Source organism: Osmerus eperlanus, chromosome 1 (genome assembly GCF_963692335.1).
Source record: "Osmerus eperlanus chromosome 1, fOsmEpe2.1, whole genome shotgun sequence".
Classification (NCBI taxonomy): domain Eukaryota; kingdom Metazoa; phylum Chordata; class Actinopteri; order Osmeriformes; family Osmeridae; genus Osmerus; species Osmerus eperlanus.
This window is the reverse complement of record NC_085018.1, coordinates 25,259,428-25,275,004: the sequence shown is the minus strand read 5'-3', so window position 1 is coordinate 25,275,004 and position 15,577 is coordinate 25,259,428. Positions and strand designations below refer to the sequence as shown.

The window sequence follows — 15,577 nt, the reverse complement described above, 5'->3', positions numbered from 1 at the left end:
TGTATGTTATACAAACACGGAATTTACTGTGGCAGGGAAGTGCAAACACTAAACATATACGAATCTTAAATTAAGTAAAGGTACAGAAGTTTACCTATTCCTAAGAACTAAACAATCTAAGAATAAAACAATTTAAATATAAAATAAAATCTAAATAAAAATAAGAATAAGGATAAGAATGAGCAGCATGAGTGGTCAACATAGTGCAATAGTGCAATCAGATACTGGGTTAAATAATGAATGAATGTCAATGGGAGTCCTTGGCCTTGTTGAAGAGGCCAGTAGCAGATGGAAAGAAACTGTTCTTATGGCGAGAGGTTTTGGGCCTGATGGACCGCAGCCTTCTGCCGGAGGGGAGTAGCTGGAACAGGGAGTGGCCAGGGTGGGAGGGGTCGGCCACAATCTTCCTCGCTCGCCTCAGGGTCCTCGAGGTGTGCAGGTCCTCGAGGGTAGGCAGATTGCAGCCGCCAATAGACTAATGCTTAAAAAATTTGACATAAAAGAAAAAAATAGCAAATGAATAGATGGTGAATTGTAACACAGAGCTCCTGCGGAATCTCATGATGTTTTGCTTGAGATGTGAAAATGTTGTTGATGCCTTGTCTGCGGAATTATAGTGGAGTAAATTCTGTTGTTCACATTCATAGTTGAGACGATGCTCTGACGATGTTGCACTGTTAAAATACAGATCGTTCATGGGTACCTATCCTACCACTGAAGAAATGTAAAAAATATTTATATACAGTTTCTATAATGAAACATGTAGGCAACTTGTTTTTTCAAATAAAAAAATCAAACTTAAAAACTTTTTTTCAAAACTTTTTCAAAACTTTTTTTCAAAACTTTTTCCCACACTTTTTTTCAGACTTTTTTTTCTAGTAGACTAGCTTACTTTTGTTGTGCGTGATCGCCAGGAAATGTGCGCAATGCAAATGACAATAAATTATATTGTTTATGCCACCAAATACAGATTACTAAAATAACAAGCCTGTTTTATTTCAAAACCTTTTTTCAAAACCTTTTTTAAAAACCTTTTTTAAAAACCTTTTTTAAAAACCTTTTTTCAAAACCATTTTTCAAAACCTTTGAAATTACATATATTTATGTAAAACATGTAGGCCTAAGGAGTGAAAGTAAAACAAATTCCAAATGTTTTTTATGTACTCTGTGTATCTTGTCAACTCAAATGTCTTTGATATTGTTGAAATTGCTCATGAAAGAATACAAAAAAACTTTACAAAAAAGACTTCTTTAACTAAATGTCTGAACCTTTATTTTGAAGGGTTCAGAGCGCCATTTGAGCTTATTAGCGCTTACTTCACGCTTTCCTCATATGCCAATAGGATTTCAACGTGGTCGCATCCGTACACTTAAATTGAACCCTAAACTAATGGGAATCCACGTAGCCAGAGAAAGTTGCTAAGCCTAGCTAACTAGCTTGTTGCCCCACTCCAGAAGATCCAAATTCTCTCTTACCCAATACTGCCCTCGGGTGGAGCAACAACGATCCCAGGACATCTCGTGATCCTGGTGATCAATGAACAAATTCGCCCTTCAAACATTGTTAATTTTCTGTTCGGAAATCTAGAGTGCAAATTATACAATGACAATTGGGAGGGTCAACTTCTTCTCCAAGGCGTGTATCGACCCCACCGACCTGTTGTTTTTCCCCTACTTTGGGGGGGTCCAAGTTTTAATTAGGGGGGTCAGGCCCCCCCAAACCCCCCCGTAATTCGCACCCTGAGTTAAAGTATATCTGATTACTTTGTGTATGAACTTTGTTGTAGCCTACTGTGAGATCCTGTGAAATACACAGGTAACCCTGGAAACCTACGATGATAAAATGGAATCGATTGAAATCACGGATATTGGACGGGTCTGTCGGGCACCGGGAAACGTATCCTAACAATAATAATTTACATATGCTTCTCTTTTAGTCTAAGAAAATGTTAATTAGTTTGAATGTTAGTCCATTAACAGAGCAATGTGGAACACTTTAAATAAGATTTTTTGTATTTGTGAAGTGTATGCGTACAGTAGCACAAAATGAAGGCTGCAGTGTGGGACCTTTGTTAAAACTGGAAAACCTAATGAGGTGTGGATGCATAATGATGTGATATTGAGTACATTGTAACACAGAGGGCTACCAGTATATCTGTTTTATGCCTAACTTTCTTTTCTTTCAGTGCCAGCTGATCAGGTGTGTAACCAGGTCATGCAAGTGTGTAACCAGACCTACAGGTATGTAACCATGGTCCTACAGGTGTGTAACCAGACCTACAGGTGTGTAACCATGGTCCTACAGGTGTGTAACCATGGTCCTACAGGTGTGTAACCAGGGTCCTGCAGGTGTGTAACCAGACCTAGAGGTGTGTAACCATGGTCCTATAGGTGTGTAACCATGGTCCTACAGGTGTGTAACCAGGGTCCTGCAGGTGTGTAACCAGACCTAGAGGTGTGTAACCATGGTCCTACAGGTGTGTAACCATGGTCCTACAGGTGTGTAACCAGGGTCCTACAGGTGTGTAACCAGACCTAGAGGTGTGTAACCATGGTCCTACAGGTGTGTAACCAGGGTCCTGCAGGTGTGTAACCAGACCTAGAGGTGTGTAACCATGGTCCTACAGGTGTGTAACCATGGTCCTGCAGGTGTGTAACCATGGTCCTACAGGTGTGTACCCAGGGTCCTACAGGTGTGTAACCAGACCTAGAGGTGTGTAACCATGGTCCTACATGTGTGTAACCAGACCTAGAGGTGTGTAACCATGGTCCTACAGGTGTGTAACCATGGTCCTGCAGGTGTGTAACCATGGTCCTACAGGTGTGTAACCAGGGTCCTACAGGTGTGTAACCAGACCTAGAGGTGTGTAACCATGGTCCTACAGGTGTGTAACCAGACCTAGAGGTGTGTAACCATGGTCCTACAGGTGTGTAACCAGACCTATAGGTGTGTAACCATGGTCCTGCAGGTGTGTAACCATGGTCCTACAGGTGTGTAACCAGGGTCCTACTGTTGTTTCACATCAGTGTGAGGACATCAAAACATCCTTGCATGCAATACTGAAATGTTATAATGATACACTGGAATACAAGACATTTGGATCTGTGGCCATGTAGTCCAACACACCATGCAAGGTCAGTTCTGTCCTGATTTTGTATTTTAATAGACAGGAAGTAAACAATAGGCTTCCTGTCAAACACAGGAAGTAGGATAGAGACCGGAAGTACACACTATTAGTCTATTATCAGTCTGTGCACTAACCAGTAGGGTTAATTCAGGCACATGTGCAGTAAGGAAGGAAAATAGCTAACCAGCTGTTCTCCATTATTAAACCCCATTCATTTCCTTGCTATTTGTTTGACGCCATCTAGTGGTGAAGAAAGCGAATGACACTGAAACCTGAGAAGCAGCAGTCTATCAATAAACCAGACAGCTGTGTTGAAAACAGTGTATTTATTTGGAGCCACTGGAAACCATTGTAGTGCATGTAGAAACAAAAAAAAACTGCATTCATGAATCAAGACACATCCCAGTCATAAAGGTCATAACATTAGACAGAACCAACTAGCAGCAGCAGATCTCAGAGGCAGGGGAAGGAGTGAGAGTAACAATGTACTTCTGATCCTCAATCTTCTGCTGTTCCTTCTACACGCAACATTTGTACGTCGCTTCAGATGAGAACGTCTGCTGAATTAATCAAATGTCACTGTAAGGTTCTCCCGAGAACCACCCCTCAAGTCTCTTCTGGGTTCCTCATGGAGGTTCTCCTGGTCTGCAGGGTTCCCACAATGGTTCTACCCCGCATTTGCATGTCGGTGTTCTGCATCCATCTCCTCCACAACCAACCCCAACCTCTCATAGGGTAGAACCCCCATACCTTCCCCCAAGGAAGAGTGTTTACAGGTTACAGTTGGCTGAATACAGTTCCTGTCAGAAGTTTGGAAACATTTAGGCTTATAATTTTTTTGGTGAGACACAAAAAGTGAGACCTGGTATTCAATCATTCTGTTATGCAAGAATTAATTCAATCACTGTCTGTACGGCAGTTAACATACATGTATATTCTGAGTTAGCATGTTCTCCAAATATTGCCTGAGGTGACAATTTGATGAAAATTACATTTTTACAATATCTGTACATTTTGGTCCAAGTACCGTTAAATTACCTAGTTTGTTGCATATAAACAATATCATCAGTCTATCAATCCACGTGTCTCTCAAAGACAGTGTTTCCAAACTTTTGACAGGCACTGTAGGTATGACACAGTATAGAACAGTGATTAGTGTGACGGATGTTTAGTAGACAGCGTGCCGGGGGCTGGAAGGCATTAAGGCACGAGGATGAGAGAGCACCACTGCAGAGGCACTGCTGACCCACACACACACACTGCTGACCCACTCACACACTGCTGACCCACACACACACTGCTGACCCACACACACTGCTGACCAACACACACACTGCTGACCAACACACACACACTGCTGACCAACACACACACACTGCTGACCATTGAATTTTAACAAATTCAAATTTCTTTTTTTTAAATTGAGGCTGAAAATTATATTTTAACATCCTGTTTTATGCTGCTTTACTATAAATAATACAATGAAATCCTTTCATTTGTCCTGTACATGTGATTTAAGATATAAAATATATATATAAAACAGTTTTGATAAACAAACAGGTTTCCAAGCGCAGACATTCAAGTAACAGGAATGAAGGAGCTCTCTAGAGACAGATTCAGGCGGTGGAGATATTCTATTGCTGCCATATTCATGATTACTTTTCATAAAGTTTAACTATTATAGCCTAGCAAATGTACGTACATTGATATCCCATAGAAAACATACAGGTCAACAACCCTGCCTTCTCCTTTGGACTACCACTGTTGAACATATGGCAACTGTAGTGATGGAATTCCACATGAATAACACAACCCTGACCGTACTGCAGACCCAGCAGACAGAGAGGTCAGGAGGGACCTGGGACACAAACACCTCGACAGCGATGGTGCTCTGATGGAGTTAGAAGAGTCAATATTTAAGCAGGTCATCCCAGTCATGGCGTCCTGTGCTGGTCACCTGACCTGTCGAAACAGCAGCTGCCTAGCAACGAAATAGACAGCCTAGGAACCCTGGCTCAGCCTAGGAACCCTGGCTCAGCCTAGGACCCTGGCCCAACCTAGTGCAAGAGGCAGGGTTAGGGTTAGCAGCCCAGTCCAGTGTCTATGAGCTCAGCATGCAGGCTGACTCTGTCAGTGTCTCCACCCCTCTGGCCAAGGCCACGCCCCCCTCCCCAACCTGCTGTCTCTTTGCCAGGTCGCTAGCAATGGCCAGCGCCCCTCCCTTCAGGAAGCGGACAAAGTTCTCCCCTACGAGCGGCCCCAGGGCGTACAGGCCGCTCTCCGTCACACTCTCGTACGTGTAGGGGTTCACCTCCAGGGGGTTCCGCCGGCACGTGATTGGCTCCTCAGGGTTCAGCCCCAAGGACTGGCCGTTCTCCGGAAGGAACGATAGGTTGGGGTGGGCGCCAATCAACACCAGCGCCATGGAGACCTTCAGGACTGTACGTCGGCCCCCCTCCCCTTCCAGCTCGCACTTCCTGTCTGGCCTGAAGGCCAGGACCCGGTGCCTGGGGAAACTCAGATAGCCGGAATAGGAGGGGCCAGGGGAGTCAGGTGGGCTGGCAGGGGGGAGGGGCTGTCCTGGGTCTGGGCCGGGCTGGTGTTGCTGCTGGCTCATCATCTGGTGGATCTTGTGGTACTCTGGGTACAGCAGGCGGGGCAGCTGGTTGAAGATGAGGTTGGGGTCGGCGACGGAGCGTCTGAAGGCGTGATACACCGGCGTGTTGAGGTGGTGAGCCGCCAGCACTGCATCCGCCGCCGTCAGCCCCGCCCCCACCACCAGCACGGGCTCGGACGCCTGGTTGAGCTCGCCGCGGGCGATGGCCGCCTCCAGCTCCCAGAAGCTGTGGCACACGAACGGGAGCCCCTCCCCTTCCACGCCGAGACGGGCGGGGATGTCGTGGGTCCCCGTGGCGAGGACCACGTTGCGAGCCAGGACAGTGAAGGGCACCTGGTCGTGGCATCCGCCCTCCAGCTCCTCCCCCGCGCCACGCTGCAGCCCCTGCACCCTCCAGAGGGCAGAGCTGGGCTGACGCTCCAGGGAGGTGACGGTGGTGCTGCAGGCAAAGTTGCCCTCCAGGCCCATCTGCCTGACGTAGTGCTGGTAGTAGGAGGCGATCTCCGCAGGGGTAGCACGGTCGTTACGCACGTTCCTGCAACGACACAACCTGTCAGGCTTGCGCATCTACACTAACACCAAATATCTACCTGGATATACACAGTGCAAAAAGTGTGGAAGTATTTGAAAGTACTGTGGGACTGGTAACGGTGCATTTGATTCGACTCACTTTGACGTTTTGGTCTATTGGTTTGATTGCTATGGCTAAGAGTAGTATGGAAGTTGAACTGGAGGGATTACGGGGCCAGGACACCCACCTGCGCTTCTCTCTGACCCAGTCCTTCAGCTTCAAGCCAGGAAGCTCCATCCAGTTAGCCAGGCTGAGCGTCAGCATGGAGCCCTCCATGGCCTGCACACACACACACACACACACACAATTACATACACACACTTGAATGGATCTACACACATGCACACCATTCGAGAGAGGTTAGAGAGTGTGTGTGAGGGTTAGAGAGTGTGTGTGAGGGTTAGAGAGTGTGTGAGGGTTAGACTGTGTGTTTGTGAGGATTAGAGTGCGGGTGTGAGGGTTAGAGTGTGTGTGTGAGGGTTAGAGAGTGTGTGAGGGTTAGACTGTGTGTTTGTGAGGATTAGAGTGCGGGTGTGAGGGTTAGAGTGTGTGTGTGTGTGTGTGTGTGTGAGGGCTAGCGAGCGTGTGTGTGTGTGTGTGTGTGTGTGTGTGAGGGTTAGAGTGTGTGTGTGTGTGTGTGTGTGTGTGTGAGGGTTAGAGTGTGTGTGTGTGTGTGTGTGTGAGGGCTAGCGAGCGTGTGTGTGTGTGTGTGTGTGTGTGTGTGAGGGCTAGCGAGCGTGTGTGTGTGTGTGTGTGTGTGTGTGTGAGGGCTAGCGAGCGTGTGTGTGTGTGTGTGTGTGTGTGTGTGTGTGTGAGGGCTAGCGAGCGTGTGTGTGGAGGCAGGGACCTACATGCCAGGCTCCCCCAGGGAGACCCTTGCCCAGCACCAGGTGAGGCGTGGCCCGCTGGGGCTCGTAGCGCCACTGCAGAGGGGATGCGTGATCCAGACCAAAGTCACTGTCTGGCAGCAGCAGAGAGTCAAACAACACCGCCATGGGATTGGACGAACGGCCCTCCAAACCCTCACACAGGTACTCCAGGTCCTAGAGAGAGAGGAGTAGATGTAGGCAAGTTAGACATATAGAGCTAGACAGGTAAAATTAGGGTAAGACAGGTGAGGTTAGTGAGACAGTTGAGGTTGTTACCTGTTCCAACAGAGAGAGATGGGGCTGCTCTCTTAGCTTGCCCTGCAGCAGAGGGTTAGGATGTGTTGCCCCTGGTGACAGGTATGGGATGTAACCCGACAACAGGTATGAAAGACAAATTCCAGAAGGCCCGTTGCCTAGGAGTCAGAGAGAAACTCATTCAGACCGGTTTTGTGTCAAACCCATTGCCAATGTCAAGTTTACCTATGCTTTACCTATGCTAACCCCAAGTTTTACCTAACACATGCATACAGCTCATTACTCAGGTTCTAACCAGTACAGACATCCCAAGTCTCCCGGAAGGTCCGGGAGTCTCCCGCATTTCAATAGCGGCTCCCTGACGCCCGCAAATGCTCTACAATCTCCCGGAAATCTGGGATTTTGTATTTATAGCGAGCGAGAGACTGTCCAATGGTCATTTCTGGTAGAGACAGGTGCAAATCGCGCGTTTTGAATGCGTCCCGTGGGGGGGGGGGGGAGCGCCACCTCCCTGAAATGAGTCTCTGCAGGTTGGGATGTCTGCCAGTAACATACAATCCTCCGAACACGTTCCACAACAAAAGCTACTGATAACATCCTAGTCAGATGGTCACATGATTGTTGATGAGCAAAAAATGCAAAGTCACAGTGAGGAAAGGGAAACATAATTGTGCAACCCTGCCCAGAACAGTCAAGACTCAGTCTGGTAGAGAACACTACTACTACACAACTACAGTACAATACTGTCCTTAAATCACCTTTCTACACCCTAATACATTGTTTAAAAAACAGACCTCTGGATCAGAATAACAGTGAAGGCTACATGATGTAACAGTTACTGTTGGGCTTGCTAGTCCATGTGTGGCGTGTGTGTGTGGCTGGTGTGTGTGTGTGGCTGTTGTGTGTGTGTGTGTGGCTGGTGTGTGTGTGTGTGGCTGTTGTGTGTGTGTGTGGCTGGTGTGTGTGGCTGTTGTGTGTGTGTGTGTGTGTGTGTGGCTGGTGTGTGTGGCAGTTGTGTGTGTGTGGCTGGTGTGTGTGTGTGTGTGGCTGGTGTGTGTGTGTGTGGCTGGTGTGTGTGTGTGTGGCTGGTGTGTGTGGCTGTTGTGTGTGTGTGTGGCTGGTGTGTGTGTGTGTGGCTGGTGTGTGTGTGTGTGGCTGGTGTGTGTGTGTGGCTGGTGTGTGTGTGTGTGTGTGGCTGGTGTGTGTGTGTGTGTGTGTGGCTGGTGTGTGTGTGTGTGTGTGTGGCTGGTGTGTGTGTGTGTGGCTGGTGTGTGAGTGTGTGTGTGGCTGGTGTGTGTGTGTGTGTGTGGCTGGTGTGTGTGTGTGTGTGGCGTGTGTGTGTGTGTGTGTGTGGCTGGTGTGTGTGTGTGTGTGTGGCTGGTGTGTGTGTGTGTGGCTGGTGTGTGTGTGTGTGTGTGTGTGTGGCTGGTGTGTGTGTGTGTGGCTGGTGTGTGTGTGTGTGTGTGTGTGTGTGGTGTGTGTGTGTGTGTGGCTGGTGTGTGTGTGTGGCTGGTGTGTGTGTGTGTGTGTGTGTGTGTGTGTGGCTGGTGTGTGTGTGTGTGGTGTGTGTGTGTGTGTGTGTGTGGCTGGTGTGTGTGTGTGTGTGTGTGTGTGTGTGTGTGTGTGTGTGTGTGTGTGTGTGTGTGTGTGGAGTGTCTCCAGCATGTTCTTACCGATGATGACCACAGGTAGCACCTCAGTGGGAAGGGTGTCCCTCTCGTCCATGTTGCCGAGCAGCTCTCTGGAAGACAACAAAGACTGGTTATCCATCAGCAACTCTGCTGGTCTCTCCTTCCCTCTTTCAGTACTGGGGTCTCTCTCTCTCTCTCTCCTTCCCCTCTCTGCTGGTGTTTCTCCTCCTCTCCTCTGCTGGTCTCTCTGATTCAACAAGACATTTTCACCTGTCTATACCCAACGTTTGGATCTGTTGTGGTATTTATGCAAATTAGCACATACCTAATTAGATTATGCACCGTTTGCCCATGTTAACAATGTAAAAAAAACGTGTAATACATGTTTTGTTTGTCTTGATGTAAGTAATCAACTCAGTGATTTTCATGGTTATATCTAAAAGGTTAATATTTTTACCCTATTCACGTGAGAAAAAGAATGAATAGGCGTCATTTGCTATTTAGGAGTTTATCAACAGTTTCTTGCTTCTTCCAAATACACCAAATAGTTAATTTTGACAGACCAAACATTTTTTCCAGGATATGAGCCTTAAAGCCCCCACAGTGATTGTTTTTCAATCTACAAAATACTTTGCTGCGATTCATATTTTGATAGCAGACTTACAATGGCCAGGTTTCCCAGATTCGTTAAGAAGCTGTTAACGCTAAGAGCTTCCTAGCGCTCTTAGAACGTTCCTAAGAAGCTCTTAGCGTTAAGAGCTTCTTAACGAATCTGGGAAACCCAGCCAATTTCAGTAGCCTGGTCCTAACCAGACTCTCGTACATTGCATTTGTACAGAGAGTCTGGCCTCGCTCCATTGACAAGCATTGACTTCCTTGTAGGCGGGTACTCTGTTGAAGTTTAAAACTATTGGATCTTCCCAGAGCCACTCTGATCTGCCATAACCAATCGCTAGCGTTCGCCTTAGCCAATTCCTTCACCACTACTGTAACAGAGCTAGCTGCCGTAGCTGGAAAATCAAACTGTTCCCGAACCCCGTGCGGAGGAGGGCCACAACATCATGGCCACCAACAAAACTCAGCAAAACTTGTTCTTGCTCCGGCTTTAGCTGTTGGATATTCGGCAGCGTTGCCACAACGGACCGAATAGCTTCGCTCACATCTTTCTCCGCCGACATTACGGAACTACAACACAAACTAGCGCACGACATCAACGTCATCGTTCTCAGCCACTCCCTCTGTTCGGTGATTCGCCGGTAGAAAATCAACCTGAAAAATCTGATTTACGTACCTCATGGCCAGACCTATGTACAGAAGCAAAAATAAAATTGAGCGGAAGTACGTAGGAGGGCAGAGCCAGGCTACAATTTCAGTGTTTGTGAAAAAAAAAACCCTCTCTGGTGACAAACTTTGCACAGATGCCAGTTTAGTTATGTTTAGTCAAGGTCAAACATTTTAGACCACATAAATATAAGAAAAACAAATGTTTCGCTTTAGGGGATCTTTAATATAATTGATGCAGCTCTGCTTTACTCTTATTTTACATTTAGATTTAATCATTTAGCAGACGCTCTTATCCAGAGCGACTTACAGTTCTTATGTTGAGATTGGCATTTAAATTGATGCATAAAAAGCACAAATTCACCAGAATGCAGGAAAATCACCTGGGGAAAGCCCCCAGATGCCAGCTTAATTATTTCCCCCCTCGACATGGGGGCCCCTGCCAAGGTGTGCCTTATTTGATCACATAGGAGTTGGCAACCCTAGCTTATAGTAGAGTCTGGGCTTCTGCCAAATCTTATATAACCAATTCTGCACTGGTAACCATGACATGGCAGTTTGGAGTAAAGGCTGTGCTGCAAAGTACCAGCCTGTGTGTGTTAGGGTGTGATAGTGTGCGCGCGCGCACGCGAGAGAGACAGAGGGAGAGAGAGCGAGAGAGCGGTGCTTCACGGCGATATGATGTAAACTCCACATGACCACATTGCTACAGATGCCTGTGACATAAGCGAACACCCCACTACATAACGATCAGTCTCTCACTGGACCTAAATATTCGGTGTCCAGAATGAGCACCTCTCATGACTGCTCTCATTAGCAGACCCTGCGGGCTTGCTGCCAGTAGTCTTTTATTAGCAGTGAACCTATTGTGTAGCACAACACGTTTGCACACAGCCCTGTCAGTCTCAGCCTCCGGCTCCGCATACAGAATCAATAGGCTACCTCTCCGAAAAGAAAGCGACAGCTAGCCTATACCGTAACGGTGTTGTTGGCTATACTGGACCGGTGTCGGCGGGACCAATTGTACAAATACAATCACGAGCAGTTACTGGGTCTCCAACACCAGCCTCGTTGCCTCGTCTGGTCGGTCGGTGACACGCTAAAGCGTGCAGATAAGCGCCCGCTCCATCTGCTTGTCCGCCAGCTTGTACACTAACAAGATTTCTTACAGATTAACCAGGTAGACAGTTTGTAGCCTAATCGTAACATGGGTTGTAGTAAATGAATAGCTAGCCAACTAACCTAATTTCTATTTTGGATTAGCGAAAAGACTCCTACATGTGTTCCCACCCACAGCCTCCCTGAACCCGGCATTTTACCCACCATTGCACTGTACGTTCCTGATGTTGGCGGAAGCTGCAGTAAAATCGCCGACAACAGTCCGGAAAGGTGTCAAGAATGTCGGAACACTGAAAATCGGTTATCTCGGCGGACACTTACCGGAAAAAGAAACACCGTGTCAATTCCTCGACTTGAACGCTGTTCTGTCTTCTTGGAGCCGCCGCCGCCTCGATCTCCAATGAAGTCTTTCTAGAAATGCAAGTGATATATTCACGCAATGTTAATCTGACAAACAGACCATCAATCTGAAATTATTGCCCTCATGTATTAGGTGCCTGTCCGGCCGATGCCGCAATAACGTTGTAGTATGCCGGAGCTTGAGTATGAACGGTTTTATAATTCCTCTATGCGCTGAGGGCACAGGCCAATCACGCTGAATGAATCGTGACGTTAGAGCCTGCAATTGGCTACCAAAAAGGGTGATGTAAGACTCAAATTCGCCACAGGAATCTTTTCAGCCAATCAGTGAAAACCGCGCTGTGAAAAAAGAAGCGTATCTCGAAAAGTATTTTTTTATTTTTGCAGCCGTGAACTATGTAATACTGTAATTGAGATATTATTGTTCATTCATTGACCTTGGCCACAGAAATATAATTAGAACTATCCACTTCTGATCCTTGATTTTCTATGCACGATTTGGCACTTCAAAGTTCCCCTTTGAATAAAGTGTTAGAATCAACGTGACTGAAACAGCAAAATTATACCCAACCCAAACACACCAAAATGCCGTTTCCAAAACGTTGAAAACAATCTGAAGTGCTACGGATCGGTTTAGCGTCAGTGTATCTGCCTGTATTGTTATAGCCTACAGTCCAATAAACCATCCATTAAATTTGTTGTCTCAACTCTCACGTCGGGAGAGCGGTAAACATAACTCAGCGGTAAGCCTATAGCCTCTGCTGTCTGTTTTAGCCAGGCTTCGGTTAACTTTGAACTAGTCGTCATTCCCATCTAGACCTCATCATCAACAGGTGCTGCACCACACGCTCACCCCGCCGTGACTCGGCAGAACCATCTGTAAACCCTTCTGTATGTAAACTTGCTGCTTGTATCACCGAGTTGGATAAGACCTTTAGGGGTGCTCAGCCCCCAATGAGAATGTGACATGAATACAGTGTCTTGCAAAAGTGTTAAGAGTTGAATAATGGATTTTGGTGTTTTAAAAACCCATCGACACTGTATGACTATGTTTAGCCTGTGTTCTGCTCCTCTCTCCCACCAACCGTCTCTGGAGGAGGGGATCCCTCTCTGAATTGCTCCTCCCAAGGTTTCTTCCATTTTTTTTTCTCCTGTTGAGAGTTTTTTGGGAGGGGTTTAGGTTGGTTGAGGGGCAGTTCTATGGGCATATGTGAAGCCCTCTGTGACATGCTTGCGTGTAAAAAGGGCTATACAAATAAATTTGATTTGATTTGTTAAACCCCCTTGCTAATAAATCCCTAATTTCACTGGATAACAATTAATTAATTAATTATTATGCAAAATATTGAATGAATGAACAAATTAAGGATGTCCCTTCATGAACTACCAGCATTAAATGATAATAAACAATAATAATAAAAAATTTTTTTTAAATTATTATTATTTTTGGTGCTTGAGAATCCCTAAAAAGGGTCTAAAATCGCCACTGGGCTATACATATCGCCGACCCGCGCCATTGAAGAGCTAGCTTTTAAGAAGGCCTAGCTGGTTGAAGCGGGGGTTTTAGAGATGATTGTCGCGGCCGCAAGTCAGAGCACACGAGTTCGCAGCCTGGTACGGGGAAATGTGGCGGATGCTCTGCTGACAAGCGACGCTGTTATACATAGGCTAACACATATCCTTAATACACCTGCTGTTTATAGACTTTGCTGCATACAAACCTGCTAAATATAGATCTGCTGTACATAGACTGTATTATAGGCCTAGACCTGCTATTGCCGGTCCTTCCTACAGGCGACATAGGCAGCCGCCTAGGGCGGCATGAAGAGGGGGGTGGCAATTTCCCGAGTGCATATCATTTTTTTTCCGAGTTTTTTCAAAGTCATGCTTATGCAACAAGGTACAGAAGTCTGAATAAGTAAGAGTTCATATTACGCCATGTCACTGTGACGTTGCTCCTTCACATAATGTCTGTTTTGTTCATAGCTGCTTCAGGGCTGCCTTTGTCCCAGAACACTAATGACCGTTCTTCCTTATTGGTGCCTACATTGTAGCTTGCAGTAAAACTTTGCATCCATCCGCCAAGTGATGAGGGCAACTTGAACACCTCAGGCGACTGAGGAATTTGGGCATTTACATTTAGTCATTTATCAGACGCTCTTGTCCAGAGCGACTTACAGTAAGTACAGGGACATTCCCCCAAGGAAAGTAGGGTGCAGTGCCTTGCCCAAGTACACAACGTTATTTTGCACGGCCGGGAATCAAACCAATAACCTTCTGATTAATAGCCCGACTCCCTAACCGCTCAGCCATCTGACCCCCCCCATGAGTGCCCGCATCCTAAAGTCCTACAGCTGCACCATAGAAAGCGTCCTGACTGGTTGCATCACTGCCTGGTATGGAAACTGCACTGAGCTGAACCACAAAGCACTTCGGAGGGTCGTGCGGTCAGCGCAGCACATCACAGGAGGTGAACTTCCCTCCTTACAAAACATCTACACCAGGCGGTGCCTGTCAAAGGCCAGGAAGATCGTCGGCGACCCCAACCACCCCAACCACAAACTGTTCACAGTGCTACTGTAACCGGTGTGAATTGGTGAAACTCACTCCTCAGGTATGTAACAGGTCGCCCGTGTCAATGAATAGCTAGCTTTTCTTTGGCATAGCTGGTATCTTATGTCTTATCTTTTATTCTTATAATTGTCTGTTATTATCTATTTAATTATTCTAACTGCACTGTTGTAGGTGGCTTAGCGGCACAAATCTTGTCCTTGTTATCTTATCTCTTATCTTTTATTGTTATTATTGTCTGTTACTATCTATTTAATTATTAAAAACTGCACTGTTGTAGGTAGCTCAGCGGCACAAACCTTTTCATTGTACTTGTATACTTGTATATCCTGTACATATGACAATAAACTTGAATTGAATTGAAAATTGAATTGAGGAGTGTTGGCTCGGCCCAGCTGGAGGGAGGACCGTCCAGACAGACAGACCAGCAGCGTTCAGTCAAACACACGTCAGTCATGCATGTGAGTATCCGAACCCTGGCAAAGAGGGAGTCTGTGTGTTCCGGCTTCAGTGCTCACTGGCAGGGTGTGCACTCAAGTTGAGAAATGATTGTTGTTGATGTGGGGTTTCCTGCGTTACAAGCCCATGAGAGCTTCTGAAGAGTTAAAAGTACACAAAGCATTCCTGTCTTGTCCTTTGTAGTATGCACAAAGATTCAGACAAAGAGAGAGAGAGTTCAAATAGAAGAGTGCGTCACAAGCTCACAACTGCCCCAGACCTGTCCGGACTGGGAAGCCTGGTTGCCATGGGGACTAAGTAGTTGTACAAATAAGATTACATAACGTCAGCCATGTTGCCTGCACTGAAATAGCGATGATGTCAAACTCGACAGACCGGCTCAATGGCTTGATTCAGTGAGATAGTGGGACTCAACAGTTAGTGTCTTTCTCTGTCCATCTCTTCCTCTTTCTCTGTTGTCCTTTACCTCTCTCTCCCTTTACCTCTCTCTCTCCCTTTACCTCTCTCTCCCTTTACCTCTCTCTCCCTTTACCTCTCTCCTTTTACCTCTCTCTCCCTTTACCTCTCTCCCTTTACCTCTCTCTCCCTTTACCTCTCTCTCCCTTTACCTCTCTCCCTTTACCTCTCTCTCCCTTTACCTCTCTCCCTTTACCTCTCTCTCTCCCTTTACCTCTCTCCCTTTACCTCTCTCTCCCTTTACCTATCTCCCTTTACCT

At 46.5% G+C, this 15,577-nt stretch overlaps 1 protein-coding gene across 2 annotated transcripts; it reads right to left on the bottom strand.

The window, feature by feature from the left end:
* Nucleotides 1–3,437: 3,437 nt before the first annotated feature.
* osgn1 (oxidative stress induced growth inhibitor 1) lies at nt 3,438–12,023 on the bottom strand. Of its 2 annotated transcripts, none has more exons than XM_062472780.1 (6): nt 11,676–12,023; nt 9,114–9,181; nt 7,462–7,598; nt 7,168–7,359; nt 6,504–6,595; nt 3,438–6,280 (listed from the first exon to the last, which is right to left on the bottom strand). In XM_062472780.1, exons 2-6 carry the CDS (start codon nt 9,163–9,165, stop codon nt 5,230–5,232), a joined length of 1,524 nt encoding a protein of 507 aa, XP_062328764.1. In that variant the 5' UTR covers nt 9,166–9,181; nt 11,676–12,023; the 3' UTR covers nt 3,438–5,229. The 2 variants fall into 2 exon arrangements, with proteins under 2 accessions (XP_062328764.1, XP_062328755.1); XM_062472771.1 differs by having other exon boundaries at nt 11,793–12,023.
* Between the last annotated feature and the right edge of the window lie 3,554 nt (nt 12,024–15,577).